This window comes from Austrofundulus limnaeus, unplaced genomic scaffold, assembly GCF_001266775.1.
Source record: "Austrofundulus limnaeus strain Quisiro unplaced genomic scaffold, Austrofundulus_limnaeus-1.0 Scaffold75, whole genome shotgun sequence".
Lineage (NCBI taxonomy): Eukaryota > Metazoa > Chordata > Actinopteri > Cyprinodontiformes > Rivulidae > Austrofundulus > Austrofundulus limnaeus.
Genome location: NW_013952477.1, coordinates 1,619,604 through 1,634,364, shown reverse-complemented (window position 1 = coordinate 1,634,364; position 14,761 = coordinate 1,619,604). Strand labels below are relative to the sequence as shown.

At 36.9% G+C, this 14,761-nt stretch overlaps 1 protein-coding gene across 4 annotated transcripts in view; it reads left to right on the top strand.

The window, feature by feature from the left end:
• The first annotated feature begins 3,359 nt into the window (after window positions 1–3,359).
• kdm5c (lysine demethylase 5C) overlaps window positions 3,360–14,761 on the top strand; it is a 30,292-nt gene continuing 18,890 nt past the window's right edge. For 2 of the 4 annotated variants that reach the window (XM_014010975.1, XM_014010973.1), the window contains exons 1-7: window positions 3,360–3,670; window positions 7,536–7,683; window positions 7,953–8,030; window positions 10,766–10,888; window positions 10,992–11,162; window positions 11,349–11,483; window positions 13,658–13,714. In XM_014010975.1, the coding sequence (XP_013866429.1) occupies window positions 7,540–7,683; window positions 7,953–8,030; window positions 10,766–10,888; window positions 10,992–11,162; window positions 11,349–11,483; window positions 13,658–13,714 (708 nt within the window). In that variant the 5' untranslated portion in view covers window positions 3,360–3,670; window positions 7,536–7,539. The remainder of the gene's footprint in view (window positions 3,671–7,535; window positions 7,684–7,952; window positions 8,031–10,765; window positions 10,889–10,991; window positions 11,163–11,348; window positions 11,484–13,657; window positions 13,715–14,761) is intronic. The other 2 variants (XM_014010977.1, XM_014010976.1) reach the window with 1 other exon arrangement.

Here is a 14,761-nt window from a genome sequence, read left to right as displayed (position 1 = left end):
TATGAGAACATTTATAACTTTCTACTTGAAAATTAAAAAGAAAAATCAGGTAATTCAAGATTCAAGAGTTTTATTGTCACAGACAAGCAGTTACACTGTACAGTGAAATACTTATTTTGCWGTTCCTTCATTTACCGACAGTCTAAGAGAAAAAAGTACAACAGAGTATAAAAGTAGAGTTATAGACCAGTATTTATAGACAAGTAGCAGCAGAGCATGTAGTGTAAAAGTAACTGTATATAGGTAAACATCAAACATGATTTAGACCAGACAATGTACATACCAGTGTTCTACAGTAATTACATAAAATGTAATGTAACTAAAGGTAATTTTTTTCTGTGATAAATGAGCTGAATTTAAAAGCAATGTGACGTTTCATTTTGCACGTGTAATTTTAATCCCTGTATTTGACAAATTTTTACACAAACATGACATCAAGAAATTAAATATTCTAACAGCAATAGTAAAAAAACAGACTTTGCTACAATGTTTCTTCAAACACGTTTTGCAACTAAGGAGAACAAAAACAGAACTATAATGCATCAGTAGCCTACGTATCAAGCAAGATTAGCAATAATGATTTGGTCCTTGACGTCTCACTAAAGCTGTGTAGATTATTAAAACAATGCAAAAGTGTTATTTTTAATTAACAAAAATCCTAAATGCAGAAGGTGTGTAAAAAATAAGACTCCAAATCAAAGGTTGAACAAGCTGAACCACMTTTAGCTGCAAAAACTTAAAGTAACCATCCTCTGACCCAGATTGCTGTTAAAGTTTGGCCCCATTCTGTTTAACAGCGTTGCTTCAGCTCGTTTAGGTTTTTGTTTTTGCAACACACATCTTTACATTTTGACTTAAAGTTTTGACTTTGGGGTAATTGCATCATTTTGGCTGTTTTTTTTTAAGCCTTTCTGTTCATCTTGTCTTGTTGCTTGACCTGATTTAGGCCAAACTTTGTCRACAAAGTGTCTCACACTGACTCTAGAACAGGTGGGCAATCCTGGTCCTCGAGGTCTGCAGGCCCTGCATGTTTTACTTCTTTCCCTGCTCCAACACGCCTGATTCAATCATTGAATTACCTCTTCCATGTTCTGCAGAAGCCTAATAATYACCCATTCATTCAAATCAGATGTGCTGGAGCAGAGAAACAAGTAAAACATGCAGGGCGRCCCTCGAGGACCACCCCTGTTGATTCATGCCGTTTTCATTGACTCACTGAGGCAAACTGCTCAGGTGCAGAGTTAGTTAACCAAACAAGCTCAAATCATAATTTCTCCATTTTCCTGCTCATATGTTCGTGCTGATATGTTTTAATATTTTTCACAAACATCTCCACTTTGGTCCTAACTTTCCGAAAGGCACTGTTCCAGAAGTCCTGTAACTTTTCAAGATAAATCACACGTTTAGTGTTTTTCTGTTTCCTCATGAAATTGAACATGTTCTGAGATCTGAACACTTCAAGGTCTCACCCTGGGCTGAACTTGTTAAACTGTATTACATTGTTTTCATCCATGATAAAGTCTTCTCACTGAGCGGCTACAAATGATTGGGAAATGACTTTGTACATCACAGTCACTGCATTTGCTTGTGTGAAAATAGGGTTTCTACAGCTTAAGGTAAGTTAAATTTAAGACTTTTTAATACCTCTTTAATGCCACTTGAAATAGAATTTAAGACCAATATCACATTAAACATGAATGGAAAAAAAAAACAGCAACAATTTTACCCAAATATTTATTTTAACACAAAACAATTAGCTGCGAGAAGCATTTGGTAAATTATTTAAAAAGATAAATAAATGTTACCAATTATTTTATCATTTGAGATGAATTACAGTTATTCTACTTACAATAAAGTAACATTTTTAAGAACTTTGAAAGATTGATTTAAGACTTTTTTAAGGCTAATTAAGGTCTTATTTTTGACAATTAACATGTCACAAAGACAGTACCGTCGTAGGCTACACCCTCAAGATTGTATTTCCGTCAGTGTTCCATCAGTCACAGGACTTGGAGAGGCTTCTCCTATTGTGCACCATCTTTCTGGAATTTGCTGCAGCAAGACCTGAAACTGTCCAATTTGATCCCACTGGGTCATTTTTACCATTTTAAAGGAAATGGGGAAAAAAACATCATTTGCATCGTGCTCAWGCTTTTAGGTTGTGTGTTTAACTCTGCTTTCCCGAAATTGTAACTGATATTGTATGTGTCACAGGTCTCTCTTGTAAATGAGACTACACGTCTCAATGAGATTACCTGCCTAAATAAWTAAATGAATAAATTTTTGGATTGATGAATTCAATGCCTTTTAAGACTTTTTAAGGATCCAAAAAGCTCAAATCTTTCTCTTTCAGAGATGAGGATGTTCTCATTCTTGATAGAGAGGAACGTTGGTTTGAGAGAGGAGTAAAAGAAGCCATTTTTGTGAAGAAAGACCGTCCATCATTAAACAGAGGTGGAGGCCTCCATGTTCAGCTGTCCCCCTCCTGCAGTGCTGCTATAAGCCAGTATCACTCCACCCCCTGTTAACAATAGGTGTTAATTAGGTGTCAACGATAGCCATGTGATGTGAGTATCAGTCACATGGAGGCGGGGCTTAAAAGCCTGAATTTTGCCTGAAACTCTCAGACTGAAGAAGTCTCTTGGAGAAGAGACGAAACGTTTCATTAGAGATGAACCCGTCCAGAAGACCTACCTGGATTACTGAGATGCATCAGGACTCAAATCTTTCATTCTCAATGTTATAATAAACACACACCTGAAAGCTCCAGGCCAGTAAACATATAAAACTTTACAGATCTGGTAACACAATGATCAAGTATATAAGTGGTAATCATCACATGACTAAAAAAAAGTACTTATTTAAACTCAGAAATACACTCAAACTCATATTACACTCAAATTGTGAGTGTAATTTGTCACATGATGTTCCTATTCATTCAAGGTTGGTTTATTTATTAATAGTGTAAACTTTATGTTTTGATATGTAAAATTTTAACTAATTGGGTAAATTTAATAAAGGTTGCTGTTGTTTTTAAATAAAAAATGTAAACATTTAAAAGAAATTATCATTATCACTTGGCCTATTCTATTCATCTCATAAGAGGTATTACTACAGTAGGATCAATCAGCACATCTTTCTATTCTTTTCTGATATTTTCAATGTAATGTACTTTTATAACTAATATGTTATTGCTAACTTGGTATWGCTAATATAAAGGTCAAAAAAGCCTTTAAATATTTTTGACCTACTTCTACTACAACCGTACCCTTGTGTTTGCGTACGTGCGCACTACTTTCCGGGAGAGAACGTGCGAGGCGCCGTATGAAGATGAGAGGTTGTACTTCGGTCGTGAAGAGGAAAAAAAAAAAACTAAGATGGCGTCTCGTCAAGAAATACTGGATGGTCTGAGAAGAGTGATGATCGGAAAATGATTTATCACGACATAACTGAGAAAGTTTAAGCTTGTCGCTGAGTGTTAAGCGAACTTCAACCATTAATGAATTGAACCCGCGGGTTTACCAGCGTCTACATGTAGACCCGAAGCTGAAAACGGTCAACTTTGCTAGCTCCGGTAGCTGGCCAACGTGAACTACTAGTCTTTACAACAACAGAGGAAGGAGAGCGACCACAGTCCCTATCACACCCCGGGACATCGAGGTGTCTTCGGGTCAGTCACGGGAATTCAGCCATGCACAGGGGGTCATTAGATAACTGATTATTATTTAGATATATAAAGTGACTACTTAGCTGTGTGTAAATATTACTTAAATAACGCTATTAGCAGGTCCTCGGTTACATGTTGGTTTTGTTCCAGCCAGCCCAGTTTTGCTAACGAGCGGACGTCATATATAAACCGTGGGAGTCGATGGGACGATGCTGGGGGGGAAATGTGGAGGCCTTGATGCTAGCGTTAGCTGTTACCGCCTCACAAACCTTTAAAATTGACATTATTGGCGTTCGTTATTTTCAGTGGAACTAAAATAAGCCCGCTGCAGATCATTTGATTGTTTTATTTTTAATTGATGTCCCGTCGCGTCACGGTTGGTCGCCACAAGGTAAGGGTTTTACGTCAGTTCTCACAAGTTTACGTGCTAACACTTGTCGGCTAATAAAATAATGCTCAATAAGATGTTATATATCGACATGTGCTGAGAGTATTTAGCATTTTTCACTTTGATAAGTGCTGGTTTCCTCGTTATTTTTGTTAGCCAAGCCCTGCCTACAGTAGTGATGCCTCTGTGGCCTTTTAACACCTCAGGGTTCATTGTTTGTCTGGAGGCCCGTGACAAAAACTAATATATTACACTCACTGTGATCAATTCCTCGAAATCAGTGTTTATTTTAATATCGTCTTCGTAAGATGGTCAAACGTAGAAACAGAATACAACACATTGAGTGTAACCATACATTAAAATGCTGCCACCACTTCTGCTTTTAACAAGTTTTTAGTTTGTGTTGTACTGAAACCGATAGAATATCAAGTTTCTTTCGCGATTAATGGATTATTGTTAATGTTTGACACAAAGTAACTGAGGATCAACGGGTTTTCTCTGTGCTAGCACTGTAGTTAAAATGGGCCTACAGTGGCATGGTTCTGTAGTGTTTAGCCTTGTAACTAATCCATTACATTCAAGGCAGAATATTTATACTGTGTTGAATCTAAACACTTCAGGCACTTGTTAAACATTAGTTAAAAGTGGATGTAAAGATGGTGGAAGTTCCTGCTGACCTGATATGTGTGTGAAATATGACATGTTTGTTGTTATAGAATGGAAACCGTTGTATTATGCAAAATGGTCGTGGTCAGGTCACATAAGTCTTTCAGCCAGTTAGGTAATCTTTGTGACAGGGCATAAAACACAATTTAAACCCTTTCATGGGCCTTAATTTATCAGAGTATGGGGTTTGTTTTGTTGCGTCTGTAGTGGGGGAGGGGATGTTCAAGGACAAAAAAAAAACCTATTCTGGGATTTCCTATGACTGACTGTTTTGTAAACTTTTGTTTCAAGAGCATAAATCACACACTTGAGGAAGTGACTGTCGCAGTTATGTAAATTTGTTGGTAAAGTGAGAAAATAATTTTAAAAACTAAAATGAAATCATGCATTGACATTTGGCAGGTAATTTACCAAAGATTTTCTGTTTTTCTGATCAGAGAATTTAAATTTTTAGGGTCATATTTAGACCCCATCCTCTCTGGAATGGAGTATTTTTATTCACGTCAGCCTTGTGTCCACGTGGACTCTGCACTTTTAAGAAACCCTAATATGACATATTTTGAAACTAGGTTCTAGAGTAGGGGAAAAATCTTGAAATGACGCACCTGTGTTTTTTGTGGACATCCAAAACTCAGCCTTATGCCATAAACTTACCCTCCACTTAATCTACAACACCACGCCTAACAGACACCGTGACGACAAAGTGCATGTTTTTGTCTATATTCTAGACGCCAGTTGCTCAGTTACAGCACTTGACTGTTCTTTATCAACAAAACAAATAATTCAGATAAAAGATTTACATTGCACTGTACATTAGGTGGGGAAATGGAAATACGTTTGAAAGGTTGAAATGCTGTTTATTAACATTTAACCATAAAAATCCCATTGAGATAACAGATCTCTTTTGCGAGGGAGGCCTGTGTCTGAAGGCAACTGAATGTGTGTTTTTTGTCAGTGGGAGGAAACTGGAGTACTTGGAGAAAACCCATTCATGCACAAGGAGAACATGTAAACTCAGCAATGGAAGACCCTGGGCCCGAACCAGGGATTAAACCCAGGACCTTCTTGCAGTGAAGCATCAGTACTAACCACTGAGCCCTCATGTTGCCAAATGTTGTATATGAATAATTTAGCCTGATATGCTTTGAACAATTTGAGTTAGTCCCTTTGGTGTGCCTGAAATGATCTATTAGGTTTAAATATTTGAACTGATAAAACTCAGTGATGAGTATTTAAAAGTGACACCAATGAGAAGTTCAGCTTTGATGCGAGTCTACAAAAAAGTTTAGTTTTTTTTCTCTTTGCAGATTCTGGGGTTTTCAGTTTGTAGGACAGAGTCCACACCTTGTTTCCTGTTTTTGGCTTGTTTTTGTTATAGCACCACACAAAGGCCTGACATGGCTGTTACAGTGCTTTGGTCATTTTATGTGTTTCTATGTGGATGAAAACATTAGAAACGGGAGAGTGTTTACGATGATGGGCTGCATAGCTCGGTGGTCGGTGTCACAGTTTTGTAATCCTGATGCAGGTTCAAGCCTAGGTTACGACAGGATGGTCACTTGGTGGAAAACTCGCTGCGGCAACTAGGGGGTGTACCAAAAAATTGGTTCATATCAGAATCATGATTCTTATTTACAAAGATTCAGAATGGATTTAAAATGTCTCAAAATCAATTTAAAAAAAGGCAAATCCATTGGCTGTCAGCCTCTATTTTGTAACTACGTGGGACATCCTGACTGTCAGCCACGCAGCTGGTTCTGGAGAGTATACATGCGCAGAAAGCATCAAAACAAAGTGGAAACTACAAAACTGGAGGAAAGAGATTAACTGGCCCCGTCTTTGTTGAAGGCAAAGATTTGGGCTCATTTTGGTTTTCACTGAACGAGTTTGATGAGCTTCACTGTGTGCAAGGTTTGCAAAATGAAAATGAGGCACTTTGGGAACAAGATAAATGGGCTCACATCAGTTTTACATGAAAAATCAAATTTGAATCGAATCGTGGCCCCAAAAAATCAGAATCAAGTTAAATTGCGGGATAGTAAAAGATCCCTACCCCTAGTGGCAACCCTTGTAGAATGGATCTGCTGAGAGAACAACATGTTTACGATATTTTTAGAAACACCACATAAAAAGATTGGTTGCCTGTGTGAATGGGGCCTTCTTTGCATTATTTTATTTAATAAAATATTTGCTACATGTTATGAAAGTGTAAGACTTCAGTGTCTGATATTTATTCATCTAAAGGTCTCAACATAAAAATTGTTCTAATTTATACACTATGGTTCAAATTAATGTGCCTTTATAGTTCAAATCTAATTCAAATTTCATTTGTCACATTCACAGTAATACACTGAATGACTTGCAGTGACGTGCGTTTTGTGACCAATCTGTACACAAAAGCTAAAAATAAAAGTTTGGATATAAAATGAAACAACACAATTAAAATTCAAGAATACAAAAGGTGTGAAACAATAAAAAAACACGGGGTTATAATGTACAATATAAGCTAAATGTAAAAAGAACTAAACAGAAAAAATTGACTGGTGAAAAGCAATTGTGTACTCTTTGTGTATGGTTTAAAAAGGAAGGATTTCATATAAAAATGTTATAGTTCGTAGTGTAAAAATAGTGAAAAGTAGATTGTCCATGAGATACTCAGTATCACTGTTTTAGTTACAATGTTTTTCAAAAAATCTATGTTAAAAGAGAAAAACTTGTGCGCATAATTGTTCCAGGTTTGTGTACTGACAACATGGCCTGTAGTCTGCGTGCTAAAGTTGCTCAACTTGTTTGTATTTTTTTCTCTTTTGTCAGGGAAATGGAAGCAGAAGAGTTTATTCCTCCTCCGGAGTGTCCTGTTTTCGAGCCGTCATGGGAGGAGTTTCAGGATCCCTTAGGCTACATCGCCAAAATACGTCCAATCGCAGAGAAGTCTGGAATCTGTAAAATTCGACCCCCACCAGTGATTACTCGCTTATTATCTCACTTGTTTGGTTCAAAACTGATAAAGCCGACAACACACCTTTTGTTGTTATAATCTCAAGTTTGTTTGTTTTGTTTTTAAACAAAACCAAGTTTAAATAGTTTAACCAGGGTTAAGCTTAGTCTACATTTCCTCATATTTTATAGACTGTCTGCTTGGCTTTTGTTTCCTCTACAAACATAAAATTTACGCTGTTTAATTGTAAGTTGTATACTTTTAAATAAAAGTGTGCCTGTGTTTCTAAATAGGACTGGCAGCCACCATTTTCTGTTGAACTGGATAGCTTTCACTTCACTCCTCGCATCCAGAGGCTTAATGAGTTGGAGGTATGTTACACACACACACACACACACACACACACACACACACACACACACACACACACACACACACACACACACACACACGCACACACACACACGCACACATGGTATAATACAGCTGTTTATGGTAACGTTTTACTGATTTCCATTAATTTATACAGCCTAACCCCTTTACCCTAAACTTAACCTCACAGGTACCTGACCCTAATCTAAACTCAATTCACACCTTGGTCCTAAACTGAGCCCCTGACCCATGAACAGCATTTACCCCCATGGGGACTAAGGCTTATATCCCCATAAGTAGGTGTGAATGCTGTCCCGATTCAGGGGCTGCAGCCTACCTGGATCGCAGCCCACGGATGCTACACCCTTCACAGTCTAAGCAGTCTGCATAAAAAGGCTGTGAAATGAGACGGTCTTGTCTTTGGATGATGAATGTTTGCGTGACGCTAACCTGTTACCATAGTGAAACATAATCTTTTTTTTTTTATCTTCTTCTTTGTGCTTCCTTTCATTTCATTTATGATTTGTGATTTTTATTGTATAGACATTTTTTCTTTTTGGTTTTTAATGAACAAATAAATATAAAAAAAATCATTTTATATCTTGTGCCTTCAGATTTAAAATGCATTTAGAGTAATAAATAAAAAAATATTAATTTGGTTCAGCTCCAGCATCAATACTTGTAGCTGCATTTTATTTACCATCTCACCACAGCATAAATCAGCTAAGTTGCTAAACATACATTTAAAAACAAATTCTTCGGTCCATGATGAATTTCCAAACTATACCGACTTGGTAAAAAAAAAGTTTTTCTGTTTAGTTTGCTGATGGAGCAATGAATCCTGCGATGTCCACAGCCTGGAAGGATACTCAAATGCAGCCATTATTTTTGGGATTTTGAGGGCCTCATGAGAAGACGCCTGTGAATTGTGACWGCCTTTGGTTCGAGGCAGTGACATAAGCAATTGACAAATGCACACTTCGAAGGATGCAGCCCCTGAATTGAGACAGCCATACAGTTCATCAATTAATGTCATAAGGTTATAAACCAAGCTTAGGGCTGCGCGGTTTAAGCAGTAAACGGTAGAAACGGTATGAAGTTGGCCTACGGTAGAAATTTACCCTCTACCGTCCTATCGTCATTTCGTCATCGCACCTGTGTCAACAGGGCTGCGAGTGCGGCGAAAACTGAGCAGGAGTTTCTAATATAATAAAGAAGTGACAGCGTTTTAAAACACATAGAGAGAATAAATCCTCACAATTCCCCCCTCCCGCTGTGGAAAAGTTACGTCAGGATCATTTCCTCCCTCCCTCTCGCTGCACATCGCGCAGAGCGAAGCTACAACCGTAGTTTTTTCACACCCAAGTTGTCGGAGGAAAAACTTGTTTTTTTATGTATTGTTACCCACAGAGGTGATAAAAAGGTAGACGTTCGTTCAGTTATAAATCCATCTTGTTAATGTAAAGTCGGCTTCTGCTCTGATGATGAAGATGATGAAAATGATAGCGCAGCAGAGCAGAGCGGGTCACTTCAACAGGCAGAAGCCCATTGTATGGCAAGCAGATGTTATATTTATTTTTCTTCAAAACACTTACATTCCAGTAATCTGAAATAGTTTTATGACAGGACTGTGTGCAGCTTAAGCCCCTTTACGGTCCTGTCACACTATAACATTTTAGGCAACTTATGCCAACTTAGAATGTTTTTATGTCTAAATGGCTCATTTTACCTGAATTACTGGTTATAACATCCACTGTATTTTGATATTGTTGAAAATTTGAGAAATGTTTTTGTTTGTTGTTGAAACCGTTTTGCAATATAGATAAAACATTGTTTTGCACTTCTGTTATGTTCATTTGCACTACAGCAAAACTACTGGGTTTGATTATGATTACAGTTTTCTGCAAGAAAAAAAGCTTTAAAAATTACATTATCTTTTCTTTTTATGATAATTTTTTACCGCGATATATACCATTACCGTGAAGGGATTCAATTTATACCGTGATATAAATTCGAGGTCATACTGCCCAGCCCTAACCAAGCTATAGTATAGTTCTGATGGACCCCTGGGTTTATCTAAAAAAAAAAAAAATCAGATGACTGTATTGATCAAGGTGTTTTTATAACTGATTAGGGACACTGAGTGAACCTCTGCTTCAGATTCCAGTTATTTTCCACCAGTTGTGACATCTGAGTTAAATGTAGCATGTTGCTAAAGAGCAAATTACAGAGACATATTCAACATCTTATCGTAGTTTGGTTTTTCATTTGGAAAATGACCAGTTCACTTTTGCTGGGTTACACAAAGCAATATAAGGACTATTTAGAAAAARCAGTCATTTCTTTTACAACAATTGTTTTCTGGCTTGCTGTCTTAAAAAGTAGACAACCATGGACTTGCCTGTATTTGTGTCTGACTGACTGTCTGTCTGTCTGTTAGCCAAATATCTCATGAACCACTTGATGGATTTTCCTGAAATTCAGAAAGTATTATACATCTGCAACTGATTAACTTTTAATTTCAACCCGATTCAAGAACACAGCTACAACTAATTGAAATGTCTAAATTAAACATAACATAAAGCTATTGTTGCATTCAAATCTGCAAGTGCAAGTATCAGTATAAAACCCAATAACACCATATGTATTGTTTTGTGTCAGAAACGGACCAAAAAAAAAACATTGTTTGGGACATTTTAGCACTCATGGTATTTTCTTTATCTTCTAATTTTAGGCTGAGACGAGAGTGAAGCTCAATTATTTGGACCGCATCGCCAGGTTTTGGGAGATTCAAGGGTCTTCTTTAAAAATCCCACACATTGAAAGGCGCATTGTTGATCTTTACAGCCTGTCAAAGGTAGGTAAAAAACATAAAACCCAAAACTACAAGTTGATAATTTTTAAAAATATATTTCATTTTGAGTTGCCAAAATTCTAACCAAAAAGTTGCTGCGTTCCAGGTCGTGACAGATGAAGGAGGTTTTGAGATGGTCTGTAAGGAGCGGCGCTGGGCTCGTGTAGCACAGAGGCTTGGCTACCCTCCAGGCAAGAATGTCGGCTCTCTCCTGCGCTCRCACTATGAGAGGATTGTCTACCCGTTTGAAATGTTCCAGTCGGGGGCCAGCCTTCTGGTATTTCTCCACACATTCCTGCCTCATCTTTTTGTTCCAGCAGGGCGGATCAGATTATTTTCTAAATAAGTGCAGAGTATTTTAGTTTTCATATTATAGTTACAGCATGTGTTTTGTAAGTTGTCTGTAGTGTGTCCCGTTTGGCTTTATAGATTTTTTTTTTTCTATTGTTTGAATCATTTCTAGCATTACAAGCCAAAACACTATGATGGTGAAGAAGTGGATAAAGAGTACAAGCCTCACTCCATCCCACTGCGACAGTCCGTGCAGCCGTCTAAGATGAGCAGCTATGGACGCAGAGCAAACCGCTGCCAGCCTGATGTGAGTCAGAAAACATGTCCTTACCTCGCATTCAGTCTGTTTACATGACACCTGTGCAACCAGAAAATGAAAAAGTTTTTCTGTTGTTTATGCATTTGTTGTTTTATGTGCCTGTCTAAACATGAATTTGTTTCAGCAGCCACACTGTGGCACAAATTTAAGGCATTGGGTTTTTCTGAAAAATAATTTGCTGCAGAGCAACAAGTGCAAAATATATATATTTTTTTATTTTAAAAATAAGAGATTCAATAACATTTTTCTTTTTAACCCAAGAATTCACTTATTCAATTGTAGAGGTTAAAGGTTATAATGCTAAAAGTACTTAACAGGGCATGACATGCAATTTAATTCTGTTACACACTGGCTTCCTGTTAGACAGCACACACACATTTGGCTTCACGCTGCCTCTGCTCAGTCACTGTGACGGAACAAAGGGCTGGGTTTCTGCTGGGTCTTAAAAAGTCTAAAAACRTGTAACATTTGAAAATCCAAATTTTAGGCCTTAAAAAGTCTAAAATTCATTGATTTATTGTGTTCAAGTCTTCATTTATTTAAAATAGGTCTATTTATAATGCTTAATAAAATGCACCTGTAAAACTTATTTATTAATTGAATATAGTTACAACTAGAAGCACGCAACCTACATTGCTGCCAACCAGCTTTCGTTTTTATCACTGGATGCGGAAAAAGAAGAGCAGTTGCTAACATGGGAAAATTCAAATGTAACACTTGATGTCAAATGATTTCTTTTGTAAATTGTCGTGATATAAGTCTTAAATTTCATTCTTTAAAAGTTTTTTTAAAAAGTCTTAAATTTGAGTTTGGAAACCTACAGAAACCTTTTAAAGGGAAGAGTGTCTCTTTTAGAAAAATAGTGGTTTTATTTAGTATTTTTTAGCATCTACATGAACACCAWTTGTGTGTAAAGCATTTTTTTTCACTGAACCGTACCAAAGTCACACAGCTGAACAATAACTACAGCGTTTAATAAATTCAAGTTAATTATTTTTTAATCTACAGTGTAACAAACGTCCAACAGTTGTTTTAAGGGATGTTAAACTGTGAACATCCTCTCTGTGTGTGGATCCTCAACTCTGAGTAGGACCAACTAATTAAAGACAAACTTTAAATTTGGACGTTAACTACAAACTATGAACCGATGCTGCTGGTGTTCATAAAATAAATGAAGTTGTGGTCAAACCAAGAGTTTGTGTTTCCTTAAGTCTTGATCTGTAGGCCATGCTGTCATGATGTTAACTTTCTTTATCTTGTCACTGTGCACTTATGTGTCAGTCATATGAAGGTGACCGTGCACTCAGAGCGCATCCCAGCTTGCTTATTCTTCATCCTGTTATTGTTGCTTCTGCCATTGTTGCTTTCTGCTCTGTGAATTATAACTGTGTGTCTGCTTTTTGTGTGTGAGTGTAAATAACTTCCTGACCATCTCATCACTTTGTATTTTTCATAGACTAAGGCTTGTTTTTTTTTTATTTTTCCCCCCGCTCATTTATATGTGCAAGCCATCATTTATTCACTTACTTTTATTATTTTTAGCTTACAAATATGGCTGTAGTATAAATCTTATTTATTGAACTTACGAGTGAAGAGTTCCTGCTGTTCAGCTGCTCAGTGCTGAAAGAGGTGGATATTTCAGATAATCACAAATATTTTAAATCCATTATAAATTAACACGACACTTAGGTGTACTTTAACATTTATTTGGCATGCAAAGACAGTTATGCCTTCATTACTGAAAAATGAAACTTTCAGGCATGTTTCTGGGTTCTGCCTCAGTAAAATAAAAATAAAAATCAAAGATGCTGACATTACAGCTGAGTCACCTGTTATTTACTGTGGCTGAAAATTTAAAGGTCAGCCCTGAGAACAGTACAGAAATCTGGTTATCTTAAATGTAGAAAGTTTATATTTATTCCAGCTTATTTTATATCACCAACGAAAACTGATCTTCAGTGATTTGGGATCAAGTTCTGTCAGGGCTGTAAATTAGACAGAACAAACACTGAATAAAAATGTATAATTAAAATGATCCAATAGCTCCAAGTGGTTTCAATTGTGTGGTTTTTACTGGCTGATCTTTCCAGACTTCTGTCCCCTCCCCTCTCCATTTCCCTCTTGTCTTAGTTTATTGTTGCTGTTATTGTCTCCCCTTGCAGGGTCCAGAGGATCTGGTCCCCCATCCTCTCACCACTGGCTCTCAACTCATCTCTGCGGTACTGCCTCTTGAGCATAAGAGCTCACTTTCTGCCCCCCCCACTCGTTCCCTTCTGCTCTTCCTTGACCACCATACTTGTATTAAAATTGTSCCATAGGTTGCACTTCTTTTCCATTAATTACTAAAACATTTTCATCCACATTCAGTCATACCCTCTGCTTACCTTAGCGTTGGGTTGCTGTGGTAGATGTGGTGATAAAACGTTGCTTTTGTGGCTGAACATCTATAATATGTTCTGAAAACATTATTAGCTGGATTTTTTTCAGTGAACATAGAGAGAGATTGTCCTCGACATTTTATTTTATTTAGGATGTGTTAGCATAAATTATTTTACACAAATATTGAGTCAAATATTTCTTGTAGCTTTATGTTGGAACAAGTAGTTTTATAATTTTTTGTGTTTATAGACATTTTTTGTGAGAATCCAAAAACATTATATATGCCAGTGAGATTTCATTATCCTGTATGACAGATAAACTGTGTGCCTTTAAAGAAATACTCAGTTCAGCTACTTTTGACAACTTGTCCAGTGTAGTTCTTGAGCTGATGYGTTCTCTCATCTCACATACATCTGAAGTAGTTCTTGTCTTCTAATCCTTACTTAATGAGCCAGCTGACATTTTCCCGTCTTCTGTTTCGACTCACTCTCTGTTCACTACAAAAGCTAACAGTGTGGCTGCATGCGATGAGTGCACAAACATAAAAGTATCAAATGTGTTTGATTTATTAACTTCACAAACAAATAACTGCTTTCATGACAGACCCATAAGTTGTATATCAAAATGTGTAATCGTCATTTACAGTGGGGAAAATAAGTATTTAGTCAGTCACCAATTGTGCAAGTTCTCCCACTTAAAAAGATGAGAGAGGCCTGTAATTGACATCATAGGTAGACCTCAACTATGAGAGACAAAATGTGAAAAAAAAAAATTGAGAAAATCATTTTGTCTGACTTTTAAAGAATTTTTTTGCAAATAATGGTGGAAAATAAGTATTTGGTCAATAACAAAAGTTCATCTCAATACTTTGTTGTATATCCTTTGTT